This window comes from Amia ocellicauda, chromosome 1, assembly GCF_036373705.1.
Source record: "Amia ocellicauda isolate fAmiCal2 chromosome 1, fAmiCal2.hap1, whole genome shotgun sequence".
Lineage (NCBI taxonomy): Eukaryota > Metazoa > Chordata > Actinopteri > Amiiformes > Amiidae > Amia > Amia ocellicauda.
Window position 1 is genome coordinate 45371800 of NC_089850.1, and position 24072 is coordinate 45395871.

General features: G+C 36.9%; 1 protein-coding gene across 1 annotated transcript; it reads right to left on the bottom strand.

Moving 5' to 3' along the window:
- Positions 1-13112: 13112 nt before the first annotated feature.
- tfap2d (transcription factor AP-2 delta (activating enhancer binding protein 2 delta)) lies at positions 13113-22679 on the bottom strand. Its single transcript, XM_066706711.1, has 7 exons — positions 22112-22679; positions 20280-20340; positions 17517-17682; positions 16987-17105; positions 16439-16580; positions 16093-16206; positions 13113-13525 (listed from the first exon to the last, which is right to left on the bottom strand). The coding sequence occupies exons 1-7, from the start codon at positions 22661-22663 to the stop codon at positions 13306-13308; spliced, it is 1374 nt and encodes a 457-aa protein (XP_066562808.1). The 5' UTR covers positions 22664-22679; the 3' UTR covers positions 13113-13305.
- Positions 22680-24072: the final 1393 nt, after the last annotated feature.

Here is a 24072-nt window from a genome sequence, read left to right on the forward strand (position 1 = left end):
TACCCCTCTCATTCACTCTCTCTCTCTCTCTCTCTCTCTCTCTCTCTCTCTCTCTCCCTCCCTCCCTCCCTCTCTTTTACACATACTCAAACACTCCCCCCCACCCCTTGGTCTAATGACCCATCTATAATTGAAAAAAGGGGATAACTACCAAATCCAAAATAAGTAATCAAACAAACCCAATGGTCACTAGTGATTTCCTCCCTTTTTGTGTTCTTTTCTTTTCTTGAAAATTAAATACAATATACTGACACCTTTAGAGGCTGTCCTTTAAAATTTTTACGAATACATTTGTTTGGGCCTGCAAGTTATCCTTATGCCTTCAATGCTTACTGGACAGTGAACAACAACAACCATAACAACAATAATAATCATAATCATAGTAATAGTAATATTAGTAGTAGTAGTGGTAATAGTACTACTACTGATAATAGGTTATTTGAATTGCGGTATCAAACCTAAACCTTCCATAATGTATTTATTTATTTAAAATCTATTTGTGAAACTACACGGATACATTATTGCATGCTTATCTGTGGCCTCATATTAGAATTTAAACTGTTTTTCCAATTTTAACGAAAAGATAAAAAATATATAATATTATAACCGAATTACATGTGTGAATAAGATCGATTGTTATCAACAATCTATATTATTTGGTATATTATTATAATCATAATTATAATATAAATTGTATTATTATTAATACTAAGAATAACAATAAGAAGTATATTAACATATTTAAACGAAAGGCAATTTGATTGTAATTTGTGGAGGAACCATTTCGAAATATTGAATTAAAAAGATATGCTATCCAGTCGCTGAATGGAATGGTGAACCAAAGGAAATGTGTTGTTCAGGATATCAGCCTGAACCCATAGGATCAGTTCGTCTTCTTCTTCTTCTTCTTCTTCTTCTTCGTAGTACTTAATGCACTATACTATACTATACAGAATGTTTTCAGGAAAACAAGCGAACAAAAACAAAACAAAACATGATCCTTTTCCCATTATTAATCGCAGTACACAAATATATTTACTTTGATCTAAAATTCGTTTTCACCTGCTGTTTATTATCTTACTCCAAATTTCCCCCAATCTAGTTTCCCTTTGTTAAGGGTAGACGAAAATACAAACACAAAATTGTGTCTAAGCCATAAAAAACACCTTATAATGTCCACCATATCCTGTTCACCTTCGATCTCTGTTTAGTTTCATTCACAGTCGTTTATTTATTTCTTTAGAAGAAAAGAAGAAAACCCAAAACACAGTCTGATCGTCACCGGTAAACATGCATTGGGCCTTAACTCCTAGAAACAAAAAGAAAAGTTGTTTTTGTCCTTTTCCTTGTTCTAGACTTGCTACGGTCCTTGACATTCTTCTTCTTCTGTTATTATAATTTTTTTGGCCCAATATTTTTTTTTCTTTTTTTTTTTTGAGGAAGTAACATGGTCTTTCCTTAATATTAGGTTGTCCTCTTATATTCAATTTCACAGAAACATTGTGTTATATATTGTGTTCATTATGATGATGATAATGATGAAGAATATTGAATGTGTCAATAAATGTTAATGTGACGAAACATGATCAGCTGTCAGTGTGGATTGGAATAGAAAACCTCGCCTGAGTTTCCACTGTGTTCGCAGCGCCCCCTTGTGGACATTTAATCACACTTTCATCTTCATCCAATATTTAACAATAATTTTTGTTTTGTTTTGATTGTTGTTTGTTTGCTTCTCTCTCTATATGTCTTTAATTTAATCACTGAAATATTGAAATTAGTAATTGATGGCAATTAGATACACGGTTGCCATAACCCTTCTCTCTCCTGCTATCCTGTGATGTCAGATGACGACTTAATCTCAGTTGTGTTACATGCATTGGATACGTATTGTCCCAGACATCATTAGACGTATTAGTTAGTTGACATATTTAATCAATCATTTAATATAATCAAATTGAAAATGTACACACAAACATAAAACCTTACTTTTAGTAATGTATTGACAAACGTCAAGTAGAGCCAAATGTGTATTAGTATATAATATTACATATTTACCTAAACATATTCAACTAATTATTTAAATAAAATATTTAATGAGGGTTGTGAATAACAACTATACCGAGGTATAGACGGTAAGATTAGTGTTTTGCTTTCCGTCCTGAGTTACTCTAGGAATTGATAAAGATGCAGAAACATGATTAGTACTAGGCAGTCATTAGCTCCCCCCAGTGGTAATAATAATAATAATAATAATAATAATAATAATAATAATAATAATAATTTAGCCTGTGTGTGAGTGTGTATGAAATTGTATGCCATCATTATATGGTTATTAATGTTCTTGAAAAACATTTCTTTCTTTTAGAGCTTATTAATCTTTTAAGAGAACAGAGAAACGGAAAGCAGACTGCTTGCTAGCTGTAGCTACATAAAATCATTGTGTAGGCCATTTCCCATTTATACCTCTTTCCTTGAACTCTAATGCACAGCAAATGCTAATCTAAGCTGTGATACAATAGAAGAGCTCATAGTGCGACTATACTGTTGCCAACCTTGTTTTCAGAGTACTGATTTTGTAATAAAACACAACATGTCTTGGGTAACAGAAGTAGGCAGGAAATAAATTCCCTTAGGGGGAGCTGTAATCACAAAACTGGGACATCCGCATCAGAAATGTGCCGGGCTCTTTCTCTTTGGTTTTTGTAGCTATTTTATTTTTGTATCTCAGTGATTTAGGATCGTATTTGCTGTACTTCTTAATTATAGACAGCAAAGGCAGCCGTGTTTCAGCAGTGTTAAAGATGTTCGTACTGTAGTTGTTCAGAGGTGCAGGGAATCTCACTGCATCGGGATTGATCAGTCTCCCCTCCCCCCATCGTGCACAAACACACACAAACACGACGTCTGGCAAATGTAGCAACTGGGCAGTGAGTGGAAACCGTGTAAAAGAAAAACAAAACTGCTTTTTGCAGGTAATGAATCAGTTCAGCCGTGTATTGTTGCTGTAATTGGATACACCAATGCTCTTGACAAAGTGTAGCGAACACTAGACCAGCACAATCTTGGTACCAGTTACTCAGCACTCCTTGAAATGTAAATGAAAAATACTACAGCAGGGTTTGAAGTGAAGGCGTGCCTCAGGCCAGGTGACTGGAGTGGACAAAAAGAAGGCACAAAAGGCTTGTGGGCCTAAACAATGCTGATACATTTTGTAATACGAGATCTCCTGTAGATAAAGGAAATAGTTGTTTTTCCCATACAGTCATGACATACTGGACTCTAGTCTTAGGCATATGATAATGCCACAGAGACTCCTAGTAGCTTAGTTTAAATAGATATTTATTGTAAGAATTGTATCTATATTTACTAACTTGGATTCTTTGGATTATTGGCGAACTATATTTGGATATCTTTCTTCTTTACAGGTGCATATTTTAACAGTTGTGCTTTCTGCTCAATTCTCCAGTGTTAGTAAATGTGAGGTTTGGACCATCAGAGCGCCCTGTCCTTTCGCAATGCAGGAGGCAGCTCACAGGCCCTGGGGAAGATTGCAGTATTTATGGTTTGGAATTTTTCTGAAAATTAATTTGGGGGGTGGAGACAAATTCCTTCTTATCACTTTAATTAACCTGAATGCTCCTGAGCTTTGTCATGTATCCTTTCCCACAGGTTACACTGCAAATGTACAAAAGTGCCGAGTACAGTATGTATAGTAAATCCTTACAAGTGTTTGAAATTAAAATGAAACGTTATCCCCTTGCGCTTGATGCCCTCAATACACCATGTGGAGATCAGCTTCTAAAATAGTCCAATGTCCTATGGTCATGAACATGCATGTGCATTTTAAATGAATTAAGAAGCTTGTTGCATATTTGTGTTTATTTTGCTGGTGGAGACTGGGAATCTATGACCTGAAAATATGTCCCATCACTCCACTTAAAGCATCTCTTATGTTAGTTTGGGGGGCTTATTGTGAAAGTCTGCGGGATAGGTGATTAGCATAACCATGGTTTTATACAGCTTCATTAAAAGTGAAAGGTGAAATAAAAGGTGTCATGATGTGAGGGTTTTACAGTGAGGGAAGTTGTTTTTCAGTAATTTATATCTGAAGCTCATCTCAGATGTGTTTGTGGTAAAGCTGCTCTCCTAAGATCATTAAATATTGCCAATATCTGAAATATTTATGTTAACATTCAATACTGAGAGTAGGCACAGTAACACAAGTGAATAATATAGTGTGGAAGTCTCTCCAGAGTGTGGCCTACTTTCATCCTAAAGAGGAATACAGAGAACCAGTCTTGTGATTGCCAATGTCCCGTAGCCAGCTACATAGATGCAAACTGGCACTGAAACAATCTCAATGGGTAAAGGGCTTGAAGCTCCAACAGATGTCCCTGTCAGTATGTGCAAATAACCAGCCAAATGCATTGTTTCAGAAGGTGAATTTTGTCATGTTATCCATATGAGCATCTTGGCGATTGTCATCGTGTTCACCTTGTTCGTGACCCTCACAGATCACGAACGCATCGAGCTACCTTTCTTTTCTTTTTCTTTTTGTCAGAGAGGTAATAGCGACCTAACATAATAGACATCTTGAAACCAATTGGTACCAACAGCTTGTCGCTCCATGCCCTGCAGAATTTGCTTTGAAGCTGTTGGCACATTGTAACAGATGCAGTGCTGCTAAACAGAATCTAGACAATAATTTAGTAGAGATTGTCACTTGGTACTTTACACGTCTTCTTTTGCTTGTGAATAAGTATCTGACACACACACACATTCACACACAAATTACATGTTTTACGAAACAGCTGTTGCTTTTCCTATATCTCAGCTGGTGCAGTTGAGTTGTTTATTTATGTTTTCCAGTTCATGTAGTCAGTAAAAGGACAAGGATATATGATACTGTAATAGATTTGTGACAAGGAAGACTCCTTACTGTCTGAATTTAGGAGAACTGCCCCTGTAATGTGGAGTACAGGGAGTCTATGTGAGTAAATAACCCCTTCAGAATCTGCCTGGCCCTGTGGGCACTTGATCACTATAAAGCACTGTGGAGCGTCAGAATAAATACAAACACACTCACACTGTACAACTGTATTTTGTTTGTGTGTGTGTGTATACAGTTGTAGTATTCACATCCTTCATTTGAATGAGTGCTTTCTGGCGATTCATTTAGTTTAATAAACATTGTTCATTAAACTATACGTATTGCTACCTGATATCCGAGTGTGTCGAACACTGACTCCGCCTAGACAGAAAAACGTTGATTGAATTTAGTTAATAAGGAGGTATGTCACCACTCAATTGTCACTTCATAGAAAGCCATGGAGTGAAAATTAAAAGTTCACACTTGTTCAAGTTTGCATTGGATGCGCCACTCATGGAGAATTATTGAAACCCAATTTGATTCGCATTTCATTACATTTAATTGACGTCTCCTTAAAGACAGTGAGGTTTTAAAACTGCACATCAACTTTGGTCCACAAGATGGCACTTAGGGACTGTTTGAAATGACTTTGTATGGGGAGAAGAGTGTGTCTCAGCTACCAACATGGTGAAGCTGTGTTGTGGCTCAGTAGGGAGAAGCATGTATTTCAATGGCTCACTTAAACACACTTGGTTTCGCATAACAACTCTACCCAGAGGCCTCTGTTATTAAACAACAACAATGACAATTCATATGCTCAACAATTGGGTGGGGCGGTGATTGAGAATTTCTGTGACATGCATTTTTGCTAGAACTTGTAAAGCTGAAGACTGTAATATTAATTTCTTAATGATAAAATAGCAACACCAGCAATAATGGTTCTGCAACTAATAATGCAAGGATTTTGCACTCATAGCATCCCTTAATGAGCATTAGTAAAAGCATAATCTGCAGTGTCATGTTTTGTGTTTTATTTAATCATTATAATTCATTTATCCGTGTGTGCATTCATTTATTCATACTTCTTTCACTGAAAAGCCTCTGTTAATTAGCATGAGTGAACAGCATCGCATTCTGTCTGGGATTTTATTTTCAGTGATCTTAAATTAGAGATGCAGCATTATATATATACACTCACCTAAAGGATTATTAGGAACACCTGTTCAATTTCTCATTAATGCAATTATCTAACCAACCAATCACATGGCAGTTGCTTCAATGCATTTAGGGGAGTGGTCCTGGTCAAGACAATCTCCTGAACTCCAAACTGAATGTCTGAATGGGAAAGAAAGGTGATTTAAGCAATTTTGAGCGTGGCATGGTTGTTGGTGCCAGACGGGCCGGTCTGAGTATTTCCCAATCTGCTCAGTTACTGGGATTTTCACGCACAACCATTTCTAGGGTTTACAAAGAATGGTGTGAAAAGGGAAAAACATCCAGTATGCGGCAGTCCTGTGGGCGAAAATGCCTTGTTGATGCTAGAGGTCAGAGGAGAATGGGCCGACTTGCTCTTCTATCAGCTTGAATCACTTTGACTGAAATAACCACTCGTTACAAACGAGGTATGCAGCAAAGCATTTGTGAAGCCACAACACGTACAACCTTGAGGCGGATGGGCTACAACAGCAGAAGACCCCACCGGGTACCACTCATCTCCACTACAAATAGGAAAAAGAGGCTACAATTTGCACAAGCTCACCAAAATTGGACAGTTGAAGACTGGAAAAATGTTGCCTGGTCTGATGAGTCTCGATTTCTATTGAGACATTCAGATGGTAGAGTCAGAATTTGGCGTAAACAGAATGAGAACATGGATCCATCATGCCTTGTTACCACTGTGCAGGCTGGTGGTGGTGGTGTAATGGTGTGGGGGATGTTTTCTTGGCACACTTTAGGCCCCTTAGTGCCAATTGGGCATCGTTTAAATGCCACGGCCTACCTGAGCATTGTTTCTGACCGTGTCCATCCCTTTATGACCACCATGTACCCATCCTCTGATGGCTACTTCCAGCAGGATAATGCACCATGTCACAAAGGTCGAATCATTTCAAATTGGTTTCTTGAACATGACAATGAGTTCACTGTACTAAACTGGCCCCCACAGTCACCAGATCTCAACCCAATAGAGCATCTTTGGGATGTGGTGGAACGGGAGCTTCGTGCCCTGGATGTGCATCCCACAAATCTCCATCAACTGCAAGATGCTATGGGCCAACATTTCTAAAGAATGCTTTCAGCACCTTGTTGAATCAATGCCACGTAGAATTAAGGCAGTTCTGAAGGCGAAAGGGGGTCAAACACAGTATTAGTATGGTGTTCCTAATAATCCTTTAGGTGAGTGTATATATCTGTGACCTATATATATGTGACCTTTTTCAAATGTATCACAAACTGAAAAATTGCCTCCGAGTGCATGATCTCATTTGTATTTAAACACCCTGACTATGAAACCATACGATATCTGAAGTGTTTTTTGGAGCTACAGACAAACCTTTCATCAGAGCTCGCTGTACCCAGTGTTTGGCTCATGAGTGCGGTGTCGTGATGGTGCTTCCCGGTGTCTTGTGCTGTCACCCCCTTGACAGGGAGCAGAAAGTCGACATCCAGATCGTGTCCAACTGAAAGCGCTGTTGTAAAAATCACCTAATTGTTTGTAATTAATGACTGCAGGCACGATGCGGGCCTTGACTCCCCAGGTTAGATTCAGTGCCCCCCAGAGTTTCCCGGTCTAAACTGACATAAAAAAGAACAACAAAATAATAAAGTAAAGCACAATATACGTATTTGCTGGCTGAAAAAAAACATATTTCCTGAAATACCGCGTTCCAACCCCCCGGCGAGCGGTCGCCTAGTGATGACGTGTACAGCCGTGCGTCGATGGCGCTGCGTCACTGTGCGTGAAGACAGAAACTTCGAGACTTTATTGTAAACGTATTTTTCAATCGGCTTTGAAAATGCCTGAAACGCAATGAAAGCCGACAATGTGGTGCTAGAGGCAGCAGTTTGTTACTTTAGCAGCTGTCCCTGAAGAAAACAGGTCGACAGTAACCGACGAAGGGCAGCAGGTGGCGACGGAGCTGCTGCCGCAACGGAGCAGCCGGGCCAAGGCCTCCGCAATGACAGCGCCTGACGATTGAGGCGAGCAAAATCCAGCACCGGTAACTTTCCTTATTGTGATATTGGAGTCAAGACAACAGCATTTGTCAGTTTTTGGTAGAAAACCAGAGAGTGTCTTAAATACTCACAGAAAAGTCCATACACTTCTTCAGGAAATGTTTATCTCGCATGCATTTCTAGGGGAGACTGATTGGAAACGTGACTGAATGTCATATTTGCTCATAATCATATACATCATTGCATTGAATAATGTAGCTCAGCTGCACTGCTGTCACTTTTCGTAGAGAAAATAGGTTCCAATAGTAGCCTGTTATTTTTTTGTTTAGTATAATTTGCCCTAGTAAATAATTGCGTCCAAGGGAATAGCGTTTATAAGAGTATGACTTTTATGTCAGTTGAAAGTAAGCATTATGTCCATTTCTGACTTTACAGTAAACATGGTGTGTATGTGAACCCATGGGACTGAGAAACCATAACCAGGCTGGTTTGCATGTCATTTTCAACAGATATAATATTGTAATGAGTGCAGTCTTCAATACAACATTAATTTCCCCCACAAAACTGGGTGATCCACCCGGGGACATATACGTGAGCTTATCAGTGATTCTCACATTTCTGTTTACTTACACAGTACTACCTATATATAATGAGGATAAACTTTATAAGTATCTCTATAACCTACTGAGGTACAGTTATTTCCTCCACAGATGCAACTTATATTACTTCCATTTGTACTACTACCGTGACTTCCACTACTGATAATAATCTTCATCATCATTATTCTCTTCCTCTTCATATCTTGCATTCATGTTTTGCACTCATCCAAAAGGCACATGTGCTCGACCACGAGGAGCTGCTTGCAGTGTGGGCTACAGCAGCCATTTTGCACCAGTTATTTCCCCCAACAGCATATAGGGTAAGAAGGAATTACATAGCCAATTAAACTTGAGAAGGAAATTAAATTAGAGCAGACTGAGAAAGTCAGAGCTGGACTTGTGCCAGGGTGCTGGGGTGATAAATCATACACGTCTGGACAGATGGATTGTTTAATGACCATAAGTAGTCAGAATCGCCTACAATGCAGGCTTAATGATCAACAAACTCAGGATTGGGTTTGAATTTGCTGCTCCAGAGGAGGGCATCTCATTGGTCCAGCAGAATCATGATTTCTGCCCTCCAAACACATATTAGACCCAGCTTTATCCAGTTTTTGGGGTCAGGGTGGTTTAGCTGCTGCCAGTTACTCTCATTATGTAGAGTATATGAGACCCTTTGTCCTTCCAGTGTATTATTTTGAAGAGCTTTGGTTTGTGCCATTCGTAAAACTGAACCCGACAAAGATCAATTAGATAATTACAGGGCCGAGATGTCCTATTCCATTGCAATATTTCCCTCCAGAGGCTTTGTTGTGAGGAAGAAGATTAACATGGCCAGTGATTACATAACTCATAACATCAGTGAGTAATGAGTGACCTTGAAAAGGGCAGCAGAGGTACAGTGAGAATAGTGAACACCTGACTGACATTTGTAGGAAAGGTAATTACTAGATTTATTACTGAGTAGGCACTAACCGCTATAGAAATCGAGCTAGGCCTGGTTATTGAGGAGCATTCCTAATAATTATGCAGAATATATAGATCAAGGTTTGGGTTTAAGAGCTGCAGCACTACTGTAGCCACCCTGAGAACCTGCAGAGTCACAGAGTGGGCTTTACAAATAAAGACAACTGGGATATATACAGACCAGCTCTCTATAATTTATACTGCAGGTATTGATTGCACGAGGTACCATTATAATTAATTTAGGGTCTGCTAAGCAATACTATTTTTTCTTTAACATTCAACAATGTACAAAATATCGATGCACATATTTTTCATGATAGGCTGAGAGGCTCATTCCCAGCTACAGAAAGCTTTACATTGTTTGCTATATTTATCTCCGTGTGGCAATCCTGAAATCTGCAGGAATGTTGTCTTTATTAACGGGTATAAGTGGTGGCAAACAGCTGATAAACATTTCCTCAGCTGTCCTCATTCAGCTCCTTAAAGCTGTACTTAGCATGCAGTCGGAGTTTAATTGGAAGTGAACTAAAATGGTTCTGGCAGAATGAAAGCCCACAGCCTGTTTTATTTAAAGATATATTTAAGATGTTCAAATTATGATTTTTCATACACATTACTGCTCACAACAGTCAACTTAGAGGGTAACATTGGACCTTATTATTTATTACAATGATACTATCCATATACTCCTCAATCAGTCTTGTAGAACATTGTCCAGTTGGTTCAATGATGATTCAGTGGTACCTCAAAGACTGGGAAAAGGCTCTAGGCTCCAAGTGTCTGCAGTCTGAAAACCTCTACAGATCACTGTTGCTATATTTGTAGAGCATTCTGAACACAACCAAACAAAATACTAACAATATATATATATATATATATATATATATATATATATATATATATATATATATATATTGAATTTAAGTCTATGAAATGTGACATCAAATGTGTTCCTCTTAAAAGTCAGTTTCACCTGTTAAGGAAAGTGTCTGGAAACGTATACATTTGTACCACTAACATTTCATTTGTGTTTTTGCGAAGTGGAACTTCTTTGATGAAACCGGGCTTATTCCTGCCCGATATATTTACACACTATTTCAGCAGTTTTACCTATTTCTACCAACAGCTGAATGTCCAGAATCAGTGTTTACCTTCAACTTTGGTGTGCTGTATTTATATGTATTTATATTTATCTTAATTATTTTCTAGTCACCTCCTTTGGATGAGGTGTAGATGTGCAAATCTTCAAACCCATATTTTCATACTGAGCTTGAGGATTGAGGCTTTTGTGAATAAAATGCAGGGACATTGTCAATGAAAAAGTCTTAAACTAATGATTTCAGTAAAAATGAATTGTTTTACCTTTAGCTAAAAACACGTGCCTTAACTATAATAATGGGACACATTTTCATTTCATTTAATGGCCAAATAAGGAGGTAAGGTCTTTTATACAACTGTAACAAGACATTCAAGAATGAAACAAATGATATTGGAGAAGAGGTGATCTTCCCAATACCTGTTCTCTGCTTGACCCTTTTAGTATGATAGGTCACTGTGGCCCAAAAAGACAAGCTTACAGGAAGAACAGTGCCCCTGTGGATCTTAATTTGAGAATCGTATCAATTTTAGAGGAATTGTCGCTTCTGAATCCCATATATATATATTAACATATATGTAATATGTGTGTATATATGCATTAATAAGGGATCCATGTCAGATAGCTAACTTTCGTAATTTTGTGGCTTCAGGTGTAGATTAATTTTAATTTACAATTATTATAGATGTCCGTGGGCTCTAGTGGTGCCATGAAATTTGTAGGGAATTCTTTATTGTATAATTTGAGATCATTGTGACTAAATAAGACAAGATTAAATTGAGTGATTTGTCCTGTTTTTCTTTTTTCTGAAGAACAAAACAGCATTTTCAGGCTCCTGGAAAAGTTTTTTCAAGGCAGCGTAATAAAAGACAATAGGCCTACTTCATACCATGTAGAACAGTTTTTAATTTTACATTTTATACAATGTTGAACTGTTATATTCACTTTTTGATGCAAAACTCCTTCATCTGAACCCTGCCAGGCTGTTTATTTTCAGTGTGTTAAATATAAAGCACATATGTGATACGAGATCACGCATTGTAACGGGGAGTTATTTTTTTCCTGTTCTTTTTCTCAAAGACCACATTTTTCTTGTTGTGAGTTCTCTCAATATTGTCTTTACAAGGAGAATACCGGCTGACCAACTGACCAACATTAGCTCAAAAGCCATACATTTTTAATCTAGCAAAACTGAGAGTATGAAGCAAATTAAAATTTCAAATATGTATGTTTTACAAAAAGAATCAATACCAGGTAAGATATTACAAATGTATGTATTTATTTTCTGATTAGCTAACCTTCAATTTATATTTCCCTGTCAATACAAATTAAAACTAAGAAAAACAATATCACCCTTTGCTTACCAACCTTTTCAGCGTGCATATTTTTTGCCCAATTGTGTTTATTCTTTGTATTTTAAATTTGTCTACACATAACCAAAAATGTTTGTATATGTATTTGAATTCTAATTGATTATAAACAATCATTAAATACTTTACTTGATAGTAAAGAATATAATAAATCATAATAGTATTAAAATACACTTTTGTTATTTTTGTTATACCACCTTATTAATATTTGATATCATATGCATTATAATACCCTTATTATCTATAATATTACTCTAGTAATAACATAATTAACAACATGTTTATAGATTATAATTTCTAATAAGGGATACTGGTTAGAGCACTTTAGTTAAATCATTATAAAAAAATATCAACATTATTACAAACAAAAGTATAATACACCTGTCAATGTGCATGTTGTTATTGATTGATAGAAACAAATATGACAAAAGTGTATTATAATATCCATTATGTGTATGTATGTTCTTTGACTCATGTAGAACAACAAAAAACACATGTATAGATTGTTTATAATCCATATAAATGAATGGGTACAACATTTTTTACCATAAAAGGGCAATCTGAATGTTTGTATTGCCTTGTAATTTGGTTGGCTAAAATTGTACAGCACAGGAAGTGGTTTATCATGCAGTGGCTTAATGGAGGAATCAAACAAATCTGGTTCCAATATTAAGCCAAATAAGGCACCAAATGATAACTGATAGTTCTCTGCACAACACATAGTAAGTGTGTTGCAGATGGCATAAAACACTAACTTAGCCCCAAACCATAAATTACAGTAGAAAATACTAATAATAATATGAAAAGGAAAATGTTTCTATCAGGATTTTAAGCTTAATATTATAATATATTTAATATATTACATTTTAACCTCTCAAAATAAAAAAGCATAGTTGATATTACCTTCACTCAGATCAGTGTCGTATTATAACCGTTAAGTGGAAGTGCTAGTCAGTTTGAGAGCAGCGATCCTGTTTTATAATGCAATTGAAAAGTTACCTTCATAGGAGAACCACTTCTCACAGACATTCAGGTACTTGAAAGGATTATTGTGTATTGTGTACAAACAAATATCACAAGCACAGCATACAGTATAATCAACAGAAAGAAAAAGTGGAATCTTTACAACATTACATATTTACAGTCTTCTTATAGAATTTGGTCCACGGTCCCAAAACTATAAAATCTTCAGCAGCAGAAAAGCTCTTCTAACCAATCAGGCATAGTTTATTCTGTCTTTTCAATCTTCCCATCTTTAGACTGTGTTTCTGATGTTTTCCGCAAGGGTGTTTTATCCTGGTTTGAATTAAGCTGATTGGAGTCCGGTGTGCCGCCATTTTTGTTTGTAGAGTGTTTCTCTAGGTAGTTTAACATTTCACTTAAAACAGTTTGAAAGGTGCTGAGAGCAGCACAGATAGCTGGCGTACCAAATCCATGTGTTATTAAGCTGAAAAGAAAAAAATATATATTAGCTTGCACAAACAAACAAAATAAATACATTTATGGTAAAAAGAGGTTAGGTATATGATATACAGAATGTGAAAGAAAGCTATCAATATTGTATGTAGAACATGCAAAATATGTAGATATAGATATAGAAAAGCTTTACATTGTATTCACTTTTAGTATATCTAACTCCACAATGTTCACATTTATTCACAATTATGACAATGTTGTTGATCTAAGCCTTTGCCGGGATAACCTTTCTATGGCACTGGAGCTTCTGTACCTCCATCAGGTTTTGTGGACTTGGTTTGCAGAACAAATGTTACATTAGATGTGAGGTCTAGCGATAATAACAGCATATCGAAAATAGGAATTTTTATAGTCCTTCAACTACTTTGATATAGACTTGGATATATGCTTCAGATCGCTGTGCTGCTGGAAATTTCCTTAGAGACCAAACTGGAGCTTCATGATATTTTCTGGGCTAAAATATCCTGGCATACTTCGGAATCCATCTGTCTCTCAATTCTAACAAGGGCACCAGAACCCGAGGATGCAAAACATCCCCTAAGCAAAACCGGTCCACTTCCATGCTGTACAGGCAGAATGGTGATCGTCTCAGTGTGAGCATTCCCCGCTCTTTCACAAATATGCTGCTGGTATGCATGTCCGAAAAGCTCATACGTTTGTTTCATCAGACCCTAAACTGCCGTCTCAATCGACATAGGAGTCATTCTGTCTCTTGTTTTTATATCGCCTGTTCTGCAGAACTCTTTCATGGACTAGATAGTCATGTAGCCCAAAAGTCCGATCATTGCCCTTGGGAATAAGCTAGCCTCCCGGGTCTCCTTTCAGATTCAGACTGCGTCTTTCTTGTGTCTTTGTCCTGGCATAATAACACCTGTATCTCTTTTTAGAGATTGGCAAAAGTCTGATGACTGAAATGTCCACATTTTTTGCAGAGGAAATGTATGTATGTGTGCGTGAGATTCTCTCATTCTCAGTACTCTGTTTTGGAAGTTGGTCTCCCAGCTACACAGAAGAGTGTGTGTGGACTGTTTTCTTAATATCTGTATCTCTTGTTCACAATGGACTACTTCATAATGGATGCTGTGGTCCAAACTGGGAGGTTGATCTGCTTTTAGATGGACTTTCTGCAAACTCATTGAGATTAATACCCTTCTGCCCGAGACCTTCTGAGCAATCGTCAAACGTTCCCCAGTGAACACCGAACATTTGCTTTGGTGTAAAATCTAATTTTACACCCAAAGGCAATCAAGGTCACTTCCAAAAACCCTGCAGAATCACACCTCATATTTAAAAATAGTAAAACCCTGAATTCTGCCATTCACTGGGAATGACACCCATGAGCCTTGTGTTAACTGCGGTCCTTGGGCAATTCCAGTGGTCCATGTATTCCATCACACAGATAATGTGCCAAGTATGGGGTGCAATGCCATAGAGCAAGACTGCTGAGCTTGTGCACACATCAGTCAGTTCACTGCAAGCTCATCCTGCTCTCATCTTCCCAATGTTATGCACAATTTCAGAATCAACAGGTGTCATATCCAAACACACACATGCCACACACACTAGACTACTACAAACACGGACGCACCTACACACCTGCACAGTCAACATAACGGTATTTGGGATATTCTTCTGAAAAATAGCTAATAAAAAGCAATTACAAAGTGATGACTTATATGAGAATGTGTTCAATATAAATGTGTGATATACGATATTGACAAATGGAACAATTGCCTTTTACTTCTAAACCTCCTGCCTATGCAAAAGAGCAAATTAATACCAAACCTTAACATTACTACCTGCATGCTATGTTGCTGGTAGCATACAATATTCAGATTATCTTTCTGCCAATTTTAATTTTCTTCCCGCATTGTTTCCTAATGGAACTAAAAATTTCAGATATAATTTCCTGTGGTCAGAACACTCTTATCTTTTGCTCATTGGAGAAATTATTTTGTTTTGCTGCCCTTTCTAGGTATTTTTGGCATTTTCCGCATCCAAGCATCCAAGGTTTTCAAGCTTCAACTCAGTCCATCACATCATCTATAATATATGTATTTTCTGTGCCCTTTGAAATGGAGATGGTGTATTTGACATTGAGATCATGAGAAAGTTGGGCAAAGGTTAGGAGAATGAGTCTTGGACATGCATGTCAATCCGACAGTCTTCTCTTTCGGTTGTCTTCCACTTTGTGCAGCTGACTTTTTCCTTTCTAAATCTGCCAGTTTCTTGTATCTGTTGGCTGTGATCTGCAATCACTAAATTATATTTTACAAATTCCTCAGTTTCCCAACCATGATATTATGGATACACAATCATTATACTTTATCTTCCTCTATATATATATATCTGTATTTTATCTTGCCATATTTATAGTGCCATGTGGAATAATATTGTAGTATGTCTATTTTCTTTTCAGTTGGATAGTAAAGTTTTGCATGAACCAAGCATTTAAGAATGATTTTACCTTCAGAATAAATTCCAGCTGATCTGATAATTTTGATGGTCAGAATTGTATGGTGAGAGTAATCGCCTTACCTAAAGTGTGTAAGATGTCTCTGTATGTCTAGGTCAAGGATGGGGGTGGGTCTTGAGGATCCAAGCGGTGATCTGTCCTGGCTTAATAAATCTTGGAACTCCTTGCAAATCTGTCTGAAATTTCAAGTTAATTTAAAGAAAGTTAATAGTTGGCATTGATGTATTTATTCAGTCATTCCATGCATTGCAAAAAATGGTGTAGTTGGAAGTTAAGTACTGAAAACCTATAACAATTAAATAGTTAAATATGTGTGTGCCATCAAAACATAATAGTTAAATTCTAAATAATTCTATTAATTCACCATATCTATATTAATGCTGAAAAAATAAATCAGTATGTGCCTACTTGGTTGCTAATATCATCTTCTTTCGTGCTGTCTGCTCCTTCTGTTCGATGTGTTGCCTGGCCAGGTGTTCCCCCACTGCTTTTGTGGGAAACTCTGTTTCACAGGTGTAGCCAAAGTCCCTGGCCAAATGAAGTGCTTCACCTAAAAAATAAATAAATAAATTATATATATATATATATATATATATATATATATATATTATAAATTACTGGTTCCTTACATTACATTATCCTTAGAATGCCTGTACATTTCAACAAGCATTAAAAATGTTACTTTATTCTGCACTTCCACTCCGTGATTAGCCTTGATAAATTAGTAACATGTCATTATGTTGTGATTGATATCAGTTTGATGGTAATTAAATTAATACTATGCAGAGTTTTTAGTATTTCACTTTATAAATTACAATATGGGTTAACCTGACGTGACTGTAGATGATAAACAACAATTAATTGTGACACTGACAGAACATTGTTAATAAAATCCCCCTATGAATAAATAAATAAAATACAATAAAATGAAATAAAATAAATGTAGAGGCGATTACCTTCTACAAGAGAGGTCAACAAGGTCACATTTGCCGCTTTCCTTCTTCCAGCTGGTAAATTCAAACCCAGCCTGTCGAGTTTTTCTCTTAAGCAGCGACCTCCATTTTTTGATTTTGCTCTTTTAAAAAATAAAAATAAAATAATGAATAATAATAATAATAAATTCATATTTTTAATTTGAGCAGTATTATGTCAATACGTTATTCTGTTAATTTGTGTAATACTTTTGCATGTATTAATGTAGTTAGTACCGAAGATAGTTCAGGAAGCGTTCAAAGCAAATGTATATTGTCTTGAAGAAAAACGAAAAGTAAAACTAATTTAAAAAGTATTATAGCCATATGCAAATATAATTTATGACATCTAAATAATCTACACAATATTAATAATTAAAATGATAATAACAATTTCAATCTGGTGAGCGTTTCTTTGCTTTTCAATATGCACCTAAAGCATATTTTAAGTCCGTGCAAAACCCTGTGTATAAAGACGCTTACAGTGAAATTGGGTTTATTCTTGCATGTCTTACCTTCTCAGTATACCCCCCAGAAGTGATGCATTGAGACATTCAGGGGGGGAAAGTCGCCTTTTCACCTCGGCGATGGTCACTTTATATTTGGAGGTTGAACTCAGCAGCGACAGCCGCCCGGGGACAGAGCAGAACAGGTCCGTAGGGTTGACCACGCAGGTTCCCCCTGAAGCAAAGGAGAGACACTATGAACACCACAGACTGGATGGTGCATGACATTAAAATGATAGCACTGAAAGAAAACCAATCAATCAATCAGTCAGTCAGTTTTTATTTTGTATAGCGCCCTTCGCACGGTAGCCACAGAGCGCTTTATTGCGCGTCAGTTGCATTCACAGGTCATGCAGACTGCGTAATAACCTTGATGTGAAGCCAACCCAATAAGAGTGCAATGAGACTGGCTGAAAATGAAGCAATGGATAAGAAAGTACAATGGAGGTTAATGTGTTATTTAATTTGAGTGTAATGGAAGCTGAGCCAAAGAAGAAGGCATTTAAATCCAATAAGATCTGACAATGTTTCTGGCTATGCGTTCATGCCGCTGCCTTGCCATGTCAGTCACCTCTAAGCGATCTGACAAACCCAAGATCTCTTAAAGCATGCACGGTTCAGATCATATTAATTCCCCAAAAATGTTTTGATTCAAAGTAGTTTGTATTTTATGTTGCCAAGGGCGATGGAAGAAGAGCTATTGCCGGTAGTCTGGTCCTCTCTTCATGGCCCAGAGGCTATAGCCGTATTTAAGCTGCTGAAGTTTGCCTGGGGCACCGAGGCTGCATGATCACAAAGCGAATCAAGTGTTTTTTTAAGAGTTTGCCACGAAGATTTAAAAAACGAAAGAAAGCAAGAAAGAAAGGAAGGCATGGGCCAAATTTCATAACGTTGCTTTTTTATGCACATGTTTTAAGATGAGACCACCAAACAATTAATATAAACTTAATTGCCCATCTATAAATAAACAAAGCACAGCTCATAATAAGTTTAAGGTAATACATTAAAGGCTACTAGTAAGTCTGATCAAATTCTTCAAACCTAAGAGGGATTTCTAATGATTAAAAACACAGAAGACTCCTCTAAATAGGAGCCTCGTTTCTTGAGTGATTTCTTTTGAAAAGGGGGATCTGAATATTCAACGCAGGCAAAGCTGCAGCCTGTATGAACAACATTAATATGATCTCTGCTGAATTTGGGACTGAGACACATTAACATATCAAAGCAGCTGCCCGAGGCTAGAGAAGCTATCGATACAGGAGCACTAGGTAAAGCAAAGATTATTGGTTGTGATGGGGAGGATAGTGGGGCTCCGGGCGAAATCCTGCACACCATTAACTGGAAGTGATAGCACTGGGATCCCAGCATCCATCCGAGAGAAAGCACAACACCTAGACAGGGTTGATTAAAAATGGAGAACCCAAGACATACCCTTTGTGTTTCAAAGGTAAAACTGTGTATATAACTTTATAATATATTGACTGTGTGGAAGAGAAAGAGACAGGCAGACAGATAAACAGACAGGGAGACAGATAGAGAGATAGATAAGGAGAGATTAAGAACGTGTGTGAGAGAGAGGCAGATAGAGACTGTTGTATACGTAGACATGCCACTGTTTTAACTAAAATACATTTAAGCATTTCTATAATAAGACATGTATTCAAAACATAGAACACGTTGCTTTTAATAAAGACGAAAATGCAGATTAAGCGTTTTGTCATATTTCTGAATCATACATAATATGATTCGGAAATAATGTTTTATTATTATTATTATTATTATTATTATTATTATTATTAGTGATTAATAATATATTACAAGGTGTATGTTTTAATATATTAGAAGCTGTGATTCTCATAATACGACTGCTATTACTACTACTACTACTATTACTAATAATAATAATAACTATTGTAGTAGTATTGGCAGAAGTAGCAACAGCAATAATCAAAACAATAATAGTATTTATTTTATGTATTTATTCCGGAATGCGCGTGTTTGATACATATTTAAATAATGTCAGTCCGGTCAACATTATTTCTTCATTTTTTAAATTTAATTAGAGCCTTCTTATTTATGTGTTTTGTTCTGTTTCAAATGTGTAATCTGCCCAATCCATTTCCTATTGCTGGTGTGAGGTGTGTTGGATATCCAGCCTCCACCCCCACCCCCCTCCCTACCCCCGGTGCCACCAGTTATTTGAATAAATGAAATACAGTATTGCGAAAATATGAGCCCCTGCCATAAATTAGTATCCATTTATTTATTGTCTTTTTATAATTTTATAATACATGTTTGTACAGTTTTATTCCCAATTACCAAATTTTAAGGAACATTTTTAATTCAAACAATTACAAACTGCTTATGTTGGTACAAATATGGAGGCCTTCGTTTTGTGCTGTAAATTGTTCTAGGTGATTTCCGGGGTATATATATAATTTTGGAGCTAAGATACATTGTGAAAAGTATGTATTTGTAAAATAACCTCATATTTCTTACCCTATATTTCAATCGTATAGGCCTATATAAAGTATGTGAGGCTTATTTTTTTGTTTGCTTGTTTCGAGATGGGGGTGAGTTTTAAGTTGAAATAATAATAACATTATTATTATTATTATTATTATTATTATTATTATTATTATTATTATTATTATTATTATTATTAATGTATCATCCTTACTACTGCACGGCTACTACAAAATGTTGGCTTTCATGATGCTTTAAACGTCAGAGAAAATTATTGTATAAAGTATTTTAATTCAAAAGCCTTACCTCTTCGGATCACTCCACCTTGGCCGTTCAAGACTAACCCACATTGCGCCTCCACGGATCCCTTGTTCAACAAACAACATGCAAACACTTAAGTAAATATCCACAGAGAATAAACAAAAAGACTACAATACAATGTATTAGAAAATAACTAAACATGTTGTAATAAGATGAAGAAATAATGACAATAATTGCTTAATTTGAAATTATCCTGAAATTAAACACCGAAACTGACATTATTTTCACTCCGTATTTCCCCTAGATTTGTCAAAATAATTGCATGTATTATTATTATTATTATTATTATTATTATTATTATTATTATTATTATTATTATTATTATTATTAATCAGTAATGTAATTCACACCAATCTGTCATTCCTCCTGAAACGCAGGGTCTATGGGACTTAATCCACCCATAGGCCGAGCTTTAGCTTTGGGCTAAATCTGGAGACTGAAAACTATTAAAAGAAAAAGAAAAAACTCTCACTTCCCTGGTTCCTTGTGTTTTATAAGCCCGCATTGAGGCGGTCTTGTAAGCCTTTTTAACAAACTCCGGGTCTATTTTTCCTCTTTTCCGAAGCTAAAGTGATTATAAAATCAATATACAAAACTCAGAGATCAGGCATAAATTAGACCGGTGAGGGGAAAAGGTGTGACAGGTCCCTTTGTTAGGCATGAAAATCTGTTTAGAGGCTCAGAGATGCGACTCTGCCCATAAACCTGCTGCATCTGTTCATCTCACTTCACTCTTATTGTGGGAAAGATATATTTACATGTGTTGCATTTCAAAAGAGTCTCGGCCACGCATTTCGTTTTCATTAATTATATTATTGCATCCATCGACCTTCGATACGTTAGACATTGATATACTTTCACAGCAATATTATATATGTGTGTGTGTACAACAAACACTCGCGCACGGAGCGTTACAAATAGGTTGGGGTTTTTTTTTGGGGGGGAAAGCGCACATTTTGCACCTGAGTAATGATAATACATATATTTATCACAATAATCGTAACGCAAATACCTTGAAAAGTGCTAAATTATAGTATTGTGTTTTAATGTATTTTATTTCAACGCCCTAGTTAAGCAGCATCGCCGTGGTCGCATGACATTGCATAAATAACCAGTTGAGTGACATTAAGTCGAAAATTGGATAAACTACGGTGCTCTTTTGCAACGGATTTTCCTTTTGTCCGGACTTTCCCAATCCCCTAATCCCTTCTTTTGAAAAAAAGAGAAGAAAAGTGCGCTATTCAATGGGTGAAGGGGGGAAATACAGACAGGGGAGCAGCAGACGCGCTCCCTCCAAGGAACTGAAACATTTTCACTTTTGGGCAGTGAATTGCAACCTTCTCCACACGAAATAATTTAAATAAATAAATAAATAAATAAATAGTCCTGCTAAAATTAATATTTTGTTCAATTCAATTTGTTCAAATGCAGTACTGCAAATACGTATAATATGTATAATAATAACAATATGCCTTTAACTTCACACACACACACACACATATGTATTTATTTGTACGGATATCTAAAATTGTAAATCATTTAGTAAATGATTATCAAAGTAAATGCATGCATGTGAATGTAAAATAATAATCAAACAATATATAATATGGTTTCAGTTCAATTTGGACAGTGCGTGTGAACATATTAACAAATCCTACCCTTTTAAATCCACGCATTTTGGAGTTGGTTTACCGGATTCATTTGGCCAGTGTGAGGACATTTAAACATCATGTTTACTGATTGGAATCACTTTGATAATCGGATGTCCTGAGGTGTTTCAACATGTTTTAAATGAATGGCTACAGGAGATGATTTACCTGCAAGTCGTCGGATCCTGGCGCTGGCAGCCCCAAACTGGATCCTGGCAGCAGTCTCTGGTCTGGGTGCATGCCATACTGGGAGCCATGGCTCATGAGAGACAGGTCGTGCCGGCGGTAGGCATCCAGGCAGCCCAGCTCCCTCCTCTGCTCATCTAGGCAGGAGGACTTCAGTGCCCGGGCGTTATGGAGGTTTATAAAGTCGGCCGGTTCCCCATGGTGGATTTGCTGGTAGTATTGCTGGGAATGGTGGAGAGTATTGAGCGAGTACGCATCTGGGTTCACAGCCGGGTGACTGTGCTGGAACTCATAGTGAAACGACTGGTGATGCAGGGGGGTGTACTGGTGGTTTGTTGAGAAATAGGGGGACGCAAACTCGGTCCCCGTTGTGGAGTAAGTTAGTGGAGACGACGAGGAATAGGCGACAGTGGAGTTGGCCACAGACTCCAGGCATCCGAGCTGCATCAAACGGTAGCTGTTAGATCCATCGTGACGTATCTGCAAGGAGAGAGAGAAAAAAAGCAGGAAAATATGAGCTGTGTCATTTACCATACCTTGCAGCTACCAGGGTGCAGTCTGTTTGCTCTGTAAAAAAAAAAAAAAAATGCTACAAAATGAACTCCTTGGAAAGCCAGCCTTCCCAACACCATTCAAAGTCCGCTTTAGAAAGTACCTGATGGCTGTGTCATGTTTCTGAAAGCCTGGAAGGTTGTGCGTAAAGCATCTCCAAAAGCCCTCCAGAAAATTGTACATGTCTATCAACGGATCTGAAGTGCATTAAAACACCATGCGATTCTGCCTCACTTTGTAGCTCAAAGGTAAAATACCCACACTGGCGCCCATTGAGTTGCAGGTAAGTGATGCTTAGATAGAGGTTTCCATTAATACACATTTGTAATTGCACTTTCCTCTTTTATTGACTTACCGCTGCACGGAGAAGCTTCATCGGTCTTTAAAACATAACAAGTGGCGTTTAACACCACTACCTGAGTAATAATATAATAATACACAATGCCTGTGTGCATCCCCTTCCGAAACTACTTTATTCTTTGTGGAGTATGAACATTTCGTTATGGCAACTGTGCCAAAGTAAGGAGTGCCATTCCCGGCGACAGATGTCATAACGAATGTTTCTGTCTTTTCCTGGAACAGATTTTCATTAAATATAACGGTTTTGTGAGTGAAAAATAAATGTGAAATAAAATACCTCCGCATCGTGGACCAATCCAGGGAAGGCGGTTGACATGTTTGCGATCCAATAACCCGGTTTAAGGCGCTATCGAATAAATGCGCTTAAATCCCAAATAGATTCTCCAAAAATCAGATTTCCTCTCTCAGAGCCCCTGAAACCTGGATGAAATAAATTTCCCCTCTGCACAAAAGCAGCTCCCTGGTTCAGATTTTGTACTTGCTGGGTATTTCTTTGGCTGATGTCGTAGGTCCCTTGGTAATATAGAAGTTTTGAAAATTAAGCATCAGCACAGAGAAATGGGAGGACAATAGATGGAAGAGCTTCATCCCAGGAGACAAGGAATAAATATTGTATCTTCGCCTAATAAGGAACCAAGTCGTCTTTCAACATTTTTTATGATATTTTGTGGACATTTCTTTTTAGCCCTTTCTGGTTTCTTTGCAAGGACGCCTCTGGTTTCTTCGCATTATCTCCTTTACTCTTATTTGGAGACACGGCAAAGCATCGAAATTACATTTTGGGATTTTCTACAGATATGTAAGTTCCCTTTGGAAACATTTGCATTAGTACCTGTCATAATGAAAAATAGATAATAACATTGAACAACAAACAATAATCATTTTCAGTATGCTCTTTTTAATTTTTTTTTCCAGAGTTTAGTATTTTGTCCAGTACAATAGATATATACCACTCACATTCATTTTCATGCGTTTAGGGATTTTTTTTTTTTAAGGATACTTAGAATATTCTACTGTAGATTATTATTATT

Coding starts and splice junctions, on each gene's coding strand:
- tfap2d (XM_066706711.1), bottom strand. CDS start 22,663: ATGGTAAATGACACAGCTCATATTTTCCTGCTTTTTTTCTCTCTCTCC. Junction 17,683..20,279: donor AGGTGGAGTGATCCGAAGAG/GTAAGGCTTTTG, acceptor CCTTTGCTTCAG/GGGGAACCTGCGTGGTCAAC. Junction 17,106..17,516: donor CTGGGGGGTATACTGAGAAG/GTAAGACATGCA, acceptor ATTTTTTAAAAG/AGCAAAATCAAAAAATGGAG.